At 37.2% G+C, this 14463-nt stretch overlaps 1 protein-coding gene across 1 annotated transcript; it reads left to right on the top strand.

Annotated features, from left to right (window-relative positions):
• The first annotated feature begins 5760 nt into the window (after positions 1 to 5760).
• Positions 5761 to 14337, top strand: LOC143851929 (benzaldehyde dehydrogenase, mitochondrial-like). The gene is made up of 11 exons (XM_077361441.1): positions 5761 to 6091; positions 8378 to 8512; positions 8644 to 8786; positions 8912 to 9065; positions 9228 to 9457; positions 11517 to 11606; positions 12729 to 12902; positions 12989 to 13126; positions 13417 to 13554; positions 13647 to 13708; positions 13793 to 14337. Exons 1-11 carry the CDS (start codon positions 6025 to 6027, stop codon positions 14064 to 14066), a joined length of 1605 nt encoding a protein of 534 aa, XP_077217556.1. The 5' UTR covers positions 5761 to 6024; the 3' UTR covers positions 14067 to 14337.
• Positions 14338 to 14463: the final 126 nt, after the last annotated feature.

Raw genomic sequence — 14463 nt, 5'->3', positions numbered from 1 at the left:
TCTCTTGATGTCAAGCTCTCTTAGTCAAACAAACTGTGTCAGATAACATCATAGACACTGCACTCCCATTTTGGATATATCTGCTGTGACACTTGTGCATTTTAAGAAAATAGAGAGTCACCAAGCAGCCCATTGTGACTCAAGTTTCTTCAGCAAAACAAAATTTACCCAAAAGGGAAATGATATTTCCACCATCTTTCCGGGCATATCCAACACTAGTGTTTATCTTTCCCTCAACTGTTTCAGGAAAAGACGCAAAGGTGAGTGGAAGTGCAATTATTTTTTAGGTAGTGATAAAGAAAATGAGGTGGAAATTTACGTCGCTTTCCATTTCTTTCAAAACTGCATCTTGGAACAGATTTATCTGTTTTTTGATTAAAATTATATATCTTGGAATGAGTTCTGTATGCTGTTTAACTGGTTTTTTTTATTAATATTAATATTATAAAGCTACTAATCTCAAATTTCAATTATAAATTTGAAGGATCAAATCAGTTCCACTCATTAATCAATAAATAATTGGGCGTGTTTGGCTAAACTGAAAATCTTTTCATTAAGGGGCCCTTTTGGATAAGTGATTTTAGAATCTTGGATTTCCTCAAAATCGTAGATGGGGGGGGGTGGGGGGGGGGGGGGGGGGACGAGAGAAGGAGACCAGCCGTCATTTTCTGATTTCTTGCCCTTCTTTTCTTCAGCAAGAGAGTAGGAGATCATCCCATGTTTCTAGGTTTTAGAAATCTCAGGACGGGGGAGAGATTTCTAAAATCTGGATTTCTTACTTAAAAGCCAAGATTCTAAAGAGAAGCGAAACGGACAGTCTCCTTCTTCTCTTGTCTCAGAGTGAGAGACCTTGTGTGCCTTTTCCTTCAATGTTCATAACTCTCTCATCGTAGAACTCATTTCAAATTAAGATCACAACCACACACATAAGAAACAAAATTAAAGAACAATTGACATTCATCACATTTTATTCACAACAGCCAGAACACTCGTTGAATCAAACTAAAACATTCCAAGGAGATCATAAGATAGATCCTACTCCAAATCAAAAGAGATAATTAAGGTTTTACAGTTGTTGGAGATAAATGGTCACTGCATTTGTATCCAAGTAAAAGAGGCTTCACTAGCCTAATGTATTCTCACGAACATAAATTCATAAAACAAAGAGATGGGATAAAAAAATTATAGCCCCTTGCAAGAATAGTTATAAGAACTTCCAAAACCCAAACCCATGTGGGTGCCCATATCAATTTGGAACCTTGATGAGAATGGACAAAAGGGGCTCTGATAATCGTTGATGAGAACTTGCAATGATGCACACCCAAATCCATTTGGGTGCCAACATCAATCCAGCACCCTTGTAATAATAACCAAAAAGAGAATTTCTTTTACCTAATGATAGACACACAGACACAGACACAAAAGGGGTTCCCATATCATTCTAGCACCAAGCAAGAAACAACACGAAGAGAATGGTGTTCCCCACGAATGGGGCATCTCCGCATGATCTGATGGTTTTATTAGTTATTCCATCTAAAATTAAATTAAATTAAATTAAATTAGCTATTTATTTATTTTATTAAAGTTATAGATGAAATGATTGAATATGAAAGTTGGGAATGATTATTCGTCATTGCCAAAAGCAAGTTGGGCCCACTTCCTAATTGGAACGTCCTTCTCTTTATACCTTTTCCTTGGAAAACTTAATTAACACCCAATATATTTGAAGGCTATGTACCAAAACGAAAGCTTAATAAGCAACCATTTTTCCCACTTTTCAGGTTCTTATCATCAAACCCATCTTGGTTGGTCTCCTATCATCAAACCCATCTTGGTTGTTAAATGATTGGAAGATCTGGACCGTTCATCTGGAGTAATACACCATGGATAAGTTCGTGTGAGAGAGAGATTTTATTTTTCCATTTCCACCCATATGGCCATCTCTCTCTCTCTCTCTCTCTCTCTCTCTCTCTCTCACCCACCTCTTTGGCTTTTTCCTACGTTAGGTAAAAAAATGTCGTGGTAAACTTCTTTTTCTCCGTGGTTGCCAAATATTCCCTAGCTGTGCTAAAAAATTTGTTTTTACGCTCCAATTGTCAAACTTGCAAGATTTTACGCCATTGGCAATCCAAGGTGGAGCCCACTGGATGTATAGTCCCAATTGATCTATGGTTCTATATGGATCTTACTTACATTTTAAAAAAAAATTTCCAAGGATTTGACTTCCCTCATCAACTCTGACCTTATCCATAGCTGTTACAATGAACCTTATCTTTAAACAACAGGTGATGTTTTTGGTGAAATTTTCAAAAAATTATCTACTTTGTTTATACAATGACCATTAAAATATTGCTACAATTATTAATCTGTCACCTCTTTGTTGTAAAGGCTCCGTTTTCTTTTGATGTAAAATATGCGTAAAATTTATTTCGCCTCCCTTTCATGTCCGAAGAAACAGAGCCAGAGAGTTTAAAAAATAATTATTGGAGACTAACTTCAACAAATTTGCGTAGAGACTACCCTACAATACATATGAAACCCACTTTGATCAATCTGGTTTTTTTTGGAGACTAACTTCATTGCTCGATCCTCGTAAGATTTCTTGACTCATTAACCGAGGTCTTCCAATTATAAGTGAAAGTTGGACACCCACCATATGGATCAGGGGCGGAGGCACATATAGCATGAGCCAATGACTTGCAAAATCCCTTTAGTGGACATGCATGCTAAAAACAAAGTGAATTTCACTTGAAATTTTACGGTGGATAGGATTGAGAAGAAGCAGTATTTATTGACTGATTTGTTTTGACTTTTTTCTATTTATTTTGGCGGAGAAATGTGTGCCCAAAAATATCGGATAAGAACTGATATGCAAAATGGTACAAAAACTGCCCAAAATATCGGATAAGGACTGATATGTACAATGGTACAAAAACTAGTCACGACAATCCAAAATATGACTTTCATTACAGTCGTGCTAAGTCACGAAACCACCCATTTTTCGGACCTTTGCCTCATGAACAAGGATATCTAACCACTTCCACTATTAATCGCTTGATTCAAATGCCACAGATCAAACGGCCTCGATCATCTAATCATTTGAATTTCATACTATCAGCCTTAAAATAGATGAGATAACTCCGCTTATGGACGGTCTAGATCTTCAGACCCAGTTAAGTTCTTTGGATTTTGGAATAATTTGATGGGCAAATGAATGAAAAAATTCCTGGAAATGTTGGTGTTAGTTTACTGAAATTGACATCGAGGTGTAATTAAATGCTGGTGTTTCGTTATTTACAACACATATCTACGCTATCGTAGGATTATTTTTCTAAATAAGATGAGACAAAAACATGAAATTGTCATATGCATGTATTTGATAGATTGGGACGTTAGTTTACTGTTTGTCATAATGTCATCCAAAAAAGGGGCGTAAAAATATCTAGATATTTTTTAGATTGATATCTGCACTATCTTTAGGGTGCCTTTGGATTACTAGAATAAAAGCATTAGAATATGCATTCTATTTTTATTTCTCTTGATTCTTAACAAAAATGAAAAACTATATGAGTTTGAATTAAAGGAAAAATTGCCAGCGGGGGTACATACAAATACGAAAATGCCCTTTCCTTAGGCTTCACATTTTGCTTTTCCACTTTTCCCTCTTTTCTCTACTTTTCCTCTTTTTTTAACTCTTTCATTTTCAACTTTGTTTTTTTACCCCTACCAGTCATCTTCCTCATTCATTCAGCCACCATTGTCACTGGGAAGTCTCGAAAACTTGAAACGTGAGTTCATTCGCATCTATATTTTTGTATCTAGGTTTTGTTTTTCATTTGTTTTAGGGTTTTGCATTTCTCCTTCTCCCTTTCAATGGCAGGCGAGGAAGATGAATCGTAGGGTAGAAAGACAAAAAACTGTGAGAATGAAAGAGTAAAAAAAAGCTGGAAGTAAAAACGTGTTCATAAGGGACTTGATAAGCCCATTCCAAAATTGGTAACCCCATTTTGATACTGGATAACCCCAATCCCAGAGACTTGAAAACCCCCTTCCAAAACTTCAATACCCTCGGCCAATTTTTAGGGACTTGATAAGTCAATTCGGAAATTGGTAACCCTATTTTGATACTAGATAACCCCAATCCCAGATACTTGAAAACCCCCTTACCAAACTCCAGTACACTCGGCCAATTTTCAAGGACTTGATAAGCCCGTTCGGAAATTGGTAACCCCATTTTGATACTAGATAACTCCAATCCCAAAGACTTGAAAACCCCCTTCCAAAACTCCAGTACCCTCGGCCAATTTTCAGGGACTTGATATGCCCGTTTGGAAATTGTTAACCCCATTTTTTATACTAGATAACCTCAATCCCAGAGACTTGAAAACCCCCTTCCAAAACTCCAGTACCCTCGGCCAATTTTTAGGGACTTGATAAACCCATTCGAAAATTGATAACCCCATTTTTGATACTAGATAACCCCAATCCCAGAGACTTGAAAGCCCCCTTCCAAAACTCCAGTACCCTCGGCTAATTTTCAGGCACTTGATAAGCCCATTTGGAAATTGGTAACCCTACTTTCTAGAGTTGCTAACTCCCTTCGAGAGAGTTGATAAACCCCTTCTGCTACGAAAACGTGTCTATAGCAAATCTTCTAATGGCATTACAATTCTGCTCATGATAGAAATAACAAGAGAAATGGATGTTGTATTCATTAAATGTGCTTCATATATTACATCCCAATTCGTGTATTACAAAAAAATTAATTACAACAAAAAAATGCGTAGCCATCCATTCATGTATTACATCAAATTTTTCCTATACAACCACTTGTCTTTCAAAAAGTGAGTGAAGCCATACATGCATTATCTCTAAAACAAACCTTAAAATACAAACCGCTTAAACCCTAAACAAGATAAATCATAAACAGAGGAATGAAAAATAGTCAAAGCCCAAAAAAAAAAAGAAAAAAGAAACCTAGATACAGAGAGATAGATGGTAAGAACTCAACTTTCAAGTTTTAAAGACTTGCCAGTGACAATGATGGCTGAACAAGGAGGAAGATGACTAGTAGGGTAAAAAATCAAAAAGGTGAAAATGGAAAAGTAAAAGAAGAGGGAAGAAGGAAAAAACAAGGTGAAAACTTGTTGCAAATGCCAAAGGGCATTTTCGTCCAGCTTTTACTTACAAGACCTCTTTTATCCCTCGTTGATAATTTCTGAAAAGCATGGGTCATGTTGATAATTCTGCCTAATTTTTTCCCCATTGGTAATTGTTCCAAAGCTAATTAAACAGTGTAAAAGAAAGTGAAATGTGCCTTTACCAAAGAGCGATGATAAATTCGCACCCACTATATGATAATTCGCACCACTTGAAAGTGAATTATGTGGCAGACTTTAACCTTTTTGAAGTTTACAGGGTGCGAATTATCCTACAGGGTGTGCGAATTTATCATTGCCATTACCAAAATGTGTTAATGGCTGTAGCTGTCCCCATTTAAAATTATCTGTCCAAAAAGATACTCCATACAGACATTTGGTAGGGAATTTCTGCATTTCGCGGCTGACTTCTCAACTATAGAACAGCCACCTTTGATGAATTAATTAATAAGACAATATCTACTGCAAAATGAGCCTGTATGGCTGTCCTCTCATGCAAAAATCATCGGCGAAATGCAATTTCGAGAAATTCGCTAGCAAATCCTGTATAGTATTATTTTATTTCTCTTTTGTTGGCTGTCCATGCGTTTCTTCCCCTTCCTCGACTTTTATATTCTTTCTTTTGCCACTCCACCCAAATCCTCTCTGCTTCTCGGTCTTATCTTTTTCTGGTAAAAGAGATTCAACTCTCTTGCATTAAAACCCTAGAAAAGAGGGAGGATCCAGAGTGATTTTCGAGATCTCTCTCTACTTCATTGAAAAAAAGCTCGATCTTTTATGGCCATGGCTGCTTAAGTTAGATGTTCTATGTTTTTCTCTTTCTCTTCTAAAACTCCTTAAAAAAAAAGCTCGAGTTTTTCCGATCATGGCAACTCGAAGACTCTCGTCTCTCATCTCTCGATCTTTCTCTGCTTCTAGACTAGTAGATCAAGGTGATTGTTTTCTACTTCTTTTATTATCATCCCTTTGATTTTATGGATTCGTCTTGCATGTTCTGTTTTTACTATATAAGTATTTGATTGACGATCTCTTTGATTCGTGTTATGGATTTTTTTTTTTCCAGTTTAGACAAATTTTTCTGTTTTTCTTTTCTTTTATCTGTTATTGTATATTCTGGATTGAGTTATCTAACGTTTTGCATGTTCTTTTTTTTAATAAATATGTACTTGTTGGACGATCTCGTGATGGATTCTTTTTCCATTTATTTATCTAAATTCTATTTTATTTTCTTTAATCTGTTATTGTTTATTCTGGTTTGAGTGATCTGATTCCTTGTGGTTTATTGTGATGGTCAAGATCTAGAAGTTGTTGTTGGATTAGCATATCTGGTTTCTGAATTTCACGGTCTCGTCATTGTGAAGATCTAGAATTCCTGTGTGATTGAATGGTTACAGAACTTAAGAATCGTCGTGATTGTGAAATTTTGGGTTTGAGTTTTTGATTCATATAGTTAAATTTATCATCAATGATACTGAAAATGGTTAAGATTTTTTAACTATTTAGAGCAGATTGATTGGGTGAATTTTATTTATTTATTTAATTATTGATTCTACATCTCTGGTGTGTGTATGTGTGGAAGGGAAATCACATGTCTTGGTTCATTCTGTAAGTGACTTCTCAGAGCATAAACATCTCGATTCTTCTATCCGTGTTCTCTTCCATCTGTTCTCTTGTTCTGTTTCCCCTGCTCCAATTTCTGTATCTCCTTACAAAGTGAGGGCTGCTCATTATAGGGGTGCAACTCGGGTCGGGTTGAGGCCAACCCGAACCCGACCCGAGCAACCACTTACTCAACCAGACCCGACCCGACCCGAGTTCAACCCGACCAGACCCAACCCGAGATTTTAAGCTTAAAAAGTAAAAAAATATTAAAAATGTCTGGTTGAACTCGGGTCAGGTTGCCCAAGCCCTCAACCCGAACCCGAACCCGACATGAACTCAACCCAACCTGACTTTTTCTCGGGTTGAACCCGCCCGAGTTGCACCCCCACTGCTCAAGAAGTTTCCCAGTTAATTCGGGGTTGCTTCCTACTCACAACCTACCCCTGATGGAAACATGTTATTCCTGTTTCTTTTCTCCCTTTAAATGGTTAAAAGTAGGTTTCTTTTGAAATTGTAGGTGGAAGAGATAGAAAGGATTTGGAAATTCCTTGGAAAGTGATGAAATTTAGGTTGCTTATTGCTGTCTCACATCAGGTGTCTGATGAGAAAACTTACCAAATTGACAACTTGAGATCATTTCTCTGGAAATAAAAAAATAAAAATAGAAAAGTCACGAAGATTGTAATATTCGAAATGAAGATGGAAAAAGTATGAATCACATTGAGAAAATTTACTGTAATTTGACATAATGACACTATAGGCAGTAATTCCCTTGAATTGTGTAACTTGACTTTGAAAGTTACATGACTTCATCATCACATAAAAAAAAGGGCGGCCCAGTGCATGAGGTCCTGCCATTGCGGGGTCTGGGGAGGGCTAAATGTACGCAGCCTTACGCCTGCTTTGCAGAGAGGCTGTTTCCGTGACTTGACCACCAGGTCACAATGGAGCAACCTACCGTTGCGCCAGGGCTTGATCATCACATAAAACAGATAAATAAATAAATAACTGGCTTAATTCCATAAAAATAAGGGAGTGGCTATTTTGTAATACAGAAAAATCTCTTTATGTTCTCAGAACCACTGTCATGTTTCATTGGCAGATTCATGGACTCTTCCATCATTTGAGGATTTGTCATGCATACAATCATGTAAATATTCTGTAATTTAGTATGTCAGAATTAATCTGTTTTTTCTCTCTCTTTCCCATCCGTTTTTGTTTTCAAGGATTTGCTAAGGACCATTGCAGAAAGGCATTTCGCGGCTGGATGTTGCATGAGGGAGCAGTCACCTCAGGTGAATTAAATGGATATGACAAAATCTGCTGGAAAGTGAGCCTGTGTCGCTTCTCTCACATGCAGCTGCCAGCCGCGAAATGCCTCTCTGCAATGTTCCCTAGCAAATTCCTTGTTTTAAATTAAACGCTTATGATATATTCAATTTTCAGTTAACCTTACCCTGGTTTGTATGTTTGAAATATTTCAACTACCTGAAGGCCTTCCATTCAGAGTTCCCATAATGTTCCAATTCTTTTGGCCATGCATATCATTTGTTAATATGGTAATATTAGTATAGATTTTTATTGAATTCAATTTGTGTCATAAAATGTATGTTCAGGCCGTAATTCTAGCTGGGCCAAAGGCATCTGTCAGTTCGGCACTGCAGTTGCAGCTGAAGAGCCTATTACGCCACCTGTTCAAGTAAACTATACCCAACTGCTAATCAATGGGCAGTTTGTGGATTCAGCGTTAGGTGGCTTTTCTATCCTTCAACCCATAATGAATTTTTGATTGTTTCCTTTTGCCAGTGAAGCATCTGAATACTCAATTCCTTCCACTAATGCGTGTAAGTGGAACTGTTATTGACAATTTTTTTGGCCTCAGGAAAAACCTTTCCAACCTTGGACCCTAGGACAGAAGATGTAATTGCTCATGTTGCTGAAGGCGACGCAGAAGATATTAACCGAGCTGTCTCTGCTGCTCGCAAGGCATTTGATGAGGGTCCATGGCCAAGGATGAGCCCATATGTAATAATCCTAATTTGTGTTTGTTCCTTAGACATTAATGTGGTTCAATATTGGGTAGTATGTGATTGGTACTTCCATTTTAATTTTGCTGACATACCTTAATGCCTGCAAATTCCCTTGTCCAGGAACGATCACGTATTCTTTATCGCTTTGCCGATTTGCTTGAAAAGCACAACGATGAAATTGCAGCAATTGAGACTTGGGATAATGGGAAACCTTATGAACAGGCTGCTTTGGTTGAAATTCCAATGTTTGCACGTTTAATGCGATATTATGCTGGTGAGATAAATCAAATGATATTACATCACTTGCTCCTATTCTAACTATATACATAAATAAAATGTTATTACATCAGACGCTCCTATTTGATCCATATAAATGTTTGTTCAGCATGATTTGATGAAGCAAATGTAACTCTAAGGCTTCTGTTCCTGATCACAGGTTGGGCTGACAAGATTCATGGACTTACCGTTCCAGCTGATGGGCCCCACCATGTGCAAGTTCTTCATGAACCAATTGGTGTTGCTGGGCAGATCATTCCATGGAATTTCCCACTTCTTATGTATGCTTGGAAGGTTGGGCCTGCATTAGCATGTGGAAATACTATTGTAATGAAAGTTGCTGAGCAGACGCCTTTATCTGCTCTCTATGTGTCAAAATTATTCCATGAGGTGAGTTAAGGAATGGCTACGATTTTCCATTTTTTTTAATGGTATAGGCTTCTATTTTCTTTTTTACCAGAACTGAATCTGGGCTCGATTAATTGATATTTTCCTTTTCAAAGTTTGAATATCTTAGGTAGCATTTACATGATATAGTTTTTGGATACAATGTGTGGCGTTTCACCTTTCCCGGAAGTGCCAGTGCACATACATAGGGCAATCTTAACTTATAAAATGTGAATATATTGTATGAGTAATCTGACAAGAATTATATATTATGCACTGGAATATTACGTTTTCTTCATTGAGTTTAGGCATGCATTAGTATCTTCAAGCTTAAATGAGCATCTTCAACCATTCCCTCGTTCAATATTTTACATCAAGTAATTACTCAGTTATTGCATATATGTCATAACCAAGTGCACCGTGCCACTAAATGGTGCCCCTTGATGCAGAAAACACATGAATAGAAGACTACAATGGCCCAGTTGCTTTGGACTAATTTGATGGCCAAAAGAATCCCACTAGAATGATATATAGAGTGAAGAAAACTCTGTAAAACTAATAAAACTTTGTGTCGATGTCAGACACAGACTCGATTTATAAAACACAACAGCCCCAAAATCTGATACCATTGACAAATCCCTTTTGTTATATTTTGTTATCGAAAAAATTGTTACAGTAGAAACTTTTATAAATTTATAATGATATTAGATGCATAAATATATAACTAAACTTATTTAAAACATATGTGAGGTGGTGAACCCGGTTATATATAATTGCTAATCTATGTAAAAAAGTTAATAGTTCACTGATACATGGAACGGTTTGATGGTTCACCATTTTCTAAATCTGGTAAGTTATGGTTACTTGGTTTGCTTCCAAATCACTTTCTTTTCTAAATTGGTTTCCTTTGGTTTTGTTTCAGTGATGCACTTCTTGTTTGGTTCGCTTTGGTTCTTTAATCTTGTTTAGTGGTCTCAACTCTCAACCATAGTTTTAAAACCCCCCCGCATCATCTTGGAGCCCCCCGAGTCTACTCCCTTTTCCTTCAGCCGCATTCCACGTTTTGCCATCGCGTTCTCCGTTTTGCTCTGCGGAGTCAATAAAAACTCCTTTGACTCTCCCAAGTTATGACCACATCAACTGAGTACCCAGCCGCATCAACCATGTTCTTGGCTGCGTCCGTGCCGAGCTGACTAATCTTGGCCTCATTTTGACCTGCATCCGCATTTTTAAACACTAGTCTCAACTCAAAGTTTGGTATTCTTTTCGTTGAATAATTTTTTGTGAGGCCACCTTCTTCAAGTATTATTAAAATCTAAGCACATTCACTATAAGATAATATTTTAGTTAGTTCTCTTAATACCAATTTATTGATTTCATCTGGAATCGGATTTACAACCAATTCTATTGATAGATTTCTGATTGAACTTCATCGACAACTTGGAAAAAATGAAAGAAAAGAGTCAAAGCAACTTCTTGCTCCAAGTGTATGTGTTGCCTCAGGAGCCCTCAAGTGCGGCCCAGTGCATGAGGCTCCCGCCATTGTGGGGTCTGGGGAGGGCTAGATGTGCGCAGCCTTACCCCTGCTTTGCAGAGAGGCTGTTTTCGTGACTTGAACCAAAATAGTGGAAATTTGGATAGTGGAAATTTGGATACTTTTTATCAACAGGAAAATTAACCAAAATTAATTGGGGATGGCATTCTTACTCCAAAACAAGTTGACCAGCTATTCTCAGTCTGACATGGGTGGCGAACGAGTGTATACATAACAAATTTATTTGGCGCAATAAGTAGATACTAACATGGGTTCCTGCTGCTTAGAAATAATCTAACTATTAAAAAACTATATTTTGGCAGATTCTTAAAATCCTTGTTGTTTTACCATTTGTTTTGCTGATAGATGATCTATTTTAGCCTGGCTTAAAAAAGCTCCAAGAAATTAGGCTTTTTTAATTTCCTTCTGTCAAAGTTCAATGATTTTTTTTTATGTTGAATAAAATATAACTCATTTTTCTATCGTTAAATACCATATTACATTCTTATGTGCATTTCTCTATGACAGGCAGGGCTTCCTCCTGGTGTTCTGAATGTGATTCCTGGATTTGGTCCAACTGCCGGTGCAGCTCTTGCCAGCCACATGGATGTCGACAAGGTATTGTGCTGGAGTGATGCTTTTTTTTTTTGTTTTCCAAATTTTGCGATCTTGATCTTGCAGGGAACAAGTGTTCTCTTGGATATGTGATTGTTATCCTTTTTATGTTTTCGATTCAGTTTTTACTCTGCTTTAGCTATCTAAATGCATATAATGATGAATGACTTAGGAATCATGCTAAACGTAGTTGTATAATCCTGCTGTTTACCATGTCATCATAATGTGGAATCAACATTCCTGGAATTTATTTGGCGTAAAAATTGTAAAACAGGTATACAGTGCTATTAAGAAATCATCTGTGCCCTTTTCCCTGAGTCAGGCCATAATATGTTATTCAGGTACTGTATGCGGGTTGGGTTGTGTGTAACAGGCAAATGCCGAGCGACTCCCTCACTATATTAAGCAGGGTTACAGCATTGCTCTTTTTCTATTCTGAAACACTACATCTAATGATACTAATCCTGTTGATATCTAGAAGCTCATAATTTGATTGTTAAGCATTGGTTAGTTGACTTTTGCATGCAGATTTTTCTTCTTGTATCTTTATATTGTGTTATGCCTCTATGCTACGGCTTTCATGAACCCTTGGTGGGCTAATGACCTTGGATTTGGAAACCTAGCTAAGAAACTTGGTTTACCTGGTTCTCCAACGATGCAGGGATATTATTTTGGAGTGCCACAAACTATTTAGGACAATCGATCAGTCAATTGAAGGTTGCTAATAAATGATAGGCTTGGTTGATTTGTTTGAACGGTTGAATGCATCATAAGCAATTGTTACCGTCCAAACAAAAAAAAAATAAAAAAATGCAACATAAGCAATTACTGGAAATGGTAGCTCCAGTTATAGCAGATGGTAACAATTCAAGTTCTAGGCTTAAACTGCATCATGAATTTGGCAAATGCGGTTGGCCTTAAGTAGACATAATGTTCATAGAAAGACAAACTTCCTTAATGTATGCCCCAAACATATAGATAATGAATACGGGTGGGTCACACTCCCTAACATGTACATGTCCTGTTTTAATAAATTTTTTCTTTGGTAGCAAAGTTGCGTAAATCAACTAGTTAAACTTATTATTTGCTCTGCCTATCTAATTTTTTTTTCTACTTCATTTGTAGCTTGCTTTCACAGGTTCAACTGATACTGGTAAGATTGTACTTCAATTGGCCGCGAAAAGCAATCTTAAGCCTGTGACATTAGAACTTGGAGGGAAATCTCCTTTCATTATATGTGAGGATGCTGATGTTGATCAGGCTGTAGAGGTTGCACATTTTGCTCTGTTTTTCAACCAGGTCTACTTCGTCAATTCTATTTAAGAATTATGCTGGATATCTTGGAGGACGATTTTGTTCAATAACTAAGGCTTAGCTATATACAGGGACAATGTTGTTGTTCTGGGTCTCGTACATTTGTACATGAAAGTGTGTACGATGAGTTTCTAGAAAAATCGAAAGCACGTGCTATGAATCGAGTTGTTGGTGATCCTTTCAGAAAGGGTGTTGAACAAGGTCCCCAGGTGATTAAACACATTATTTTAATCTTTCTATTTTTGCAATTGGTAGGAAATCACTCTGCTATTATGCGAGTCATGAAAATTACCTTCCTTTTGAAACCGGCCATATGGTGGGCTCCACTAAAAACCATCATATGCATCTGTTATTTGTCCTGGCTTCCTGAAAAAGGTCTATCTCTATGAAGTTGTGAGCTTCATTTTTCTTTTGTATCCTTATTTGTTTTGTGATTAAGTGGCTGTTATACAAAACATTTTTATAGTGATATTGGTGTGTGTTCCTTTTGAGTATTCAGATTGATTTAGAGCAGTTCAACAAAATCATGAGGTACATAAAATCTGGCATTGAAAGTGGGGCCACCCTTGAATCTGGAGGTGAAAGGTTCGGCAGCAAAGGCTACTATATTCAGCCTACTGTGTTCTCAGATGTCAAGGTATCACAAACCCCACTCTAAAAATCAACCGAACTAAAATTAGGTGATCATTATTACAAGTACTGATCAAATATAATGCTTATGTTAATTAGGATGACATGCTGATAGCTAAAGATGAGATCTTTGGCCCGGTCCAGTCCATCTTGAAGTTCAAGTGAGCCTACCAAGAGTCGAGACACATAAATTTTCTGTCAAAAGGGTTTTCCATTTCTCATGTTCATGTTGTGGTTGATGACAGGGACATGGATGAAGTGATACGAAGAGCAAATGCTACACGCTATGGGCTGGCTGCAGGGGTTTTCACCAAGAATATTGATACTGCTAACACTTTAGTTCGCGCAATTAGAGCTGGAACTATATGGGTTAATTGTTTTGATGTTTTTGATGCTGCGATTCCCTTTGGTGGGTTCAAGATGAGCGGCAATGGGAGAGAAAAGGGCATCTACAGCCTTAATAACTACCTGCAAGTGAAGGCTGTAGTTACTCCTTTGAAGAACCCAGCATGGTTGTAATCTCCTTCAAAGTGGGCAAGGCAGAGAAAAGGGCGTCTACAGTCTTACTAACTACCTGCAAGTGAAGTCATGGTTGTACTCCGTATGCTCTCTCTCTCTCTCTCACCTGAAAATGTTTTTATGAAAATGTTTAAGTTTCGAGAACACCGGCATTAATAAGTTAATCTGTGATTTGTAAAATAAATACTGTTGCCTTTTTCTGTAATGTTTGTAGAGGCAACTAGAAAGTATCTGCCTTGCAAGCTTCAAAATGTGTTTTTTTGTTTGTTAATTTTGCATATTGTATCTGTCTGGTAAGATGAACTCATATTGGTGCATACTGCAATGTCGCATACTGCAATGTCGCATACTGCAATGTCTTCATGGGTGAAGACTAATTGATTCTTGGCTTTAGAAA

Source organism: Tasmannia lanceolata, unplaced genomic scaffold (assembly GCF_043159265.1).
Source record: "Tasmannia lanceolata isolate RefF3 unplaced genomic scaffold, GAP_Taslan_0.1 ptg000018l, whole genome shotgun sequence".
In the NCBI taxonomy this organism is placed as follows: domain Eukaryota; kingdom Viridiplantae; phylum Streptophyta; class Magnoliopsida; order Canellales; family Winteraceae; genus Tasmannia; species Tasmannia lanceolata.
Note: the sequence above shows the minus strand (reverse complement) of the source record. Positions and strands in the feature narration are given on the sequence as shown.

Coding starts and splice junctions, on each gene's coding strand:
- LOC143851929 (XM_077361441.1), top strand. CDS start 6,025: ATGGCAACTCGAAGACTCTCGTCTCTCATCTCTCGATCTTTCTCTGCT. Junction 12,903..12,988: donor TTGCTCTGTTTTTCAACCAG/GTCTACTTCGTC, acceptor AGCTATATACAG/GGACAATGTTGTTGTTCTGG. Junction 13,555..13,646: donor CTGTGTTCTCAGATGTCAAG/GTATCACAAACC, acceptor TATGTTAATTAG/GATGACATGCTGATAGCTAA.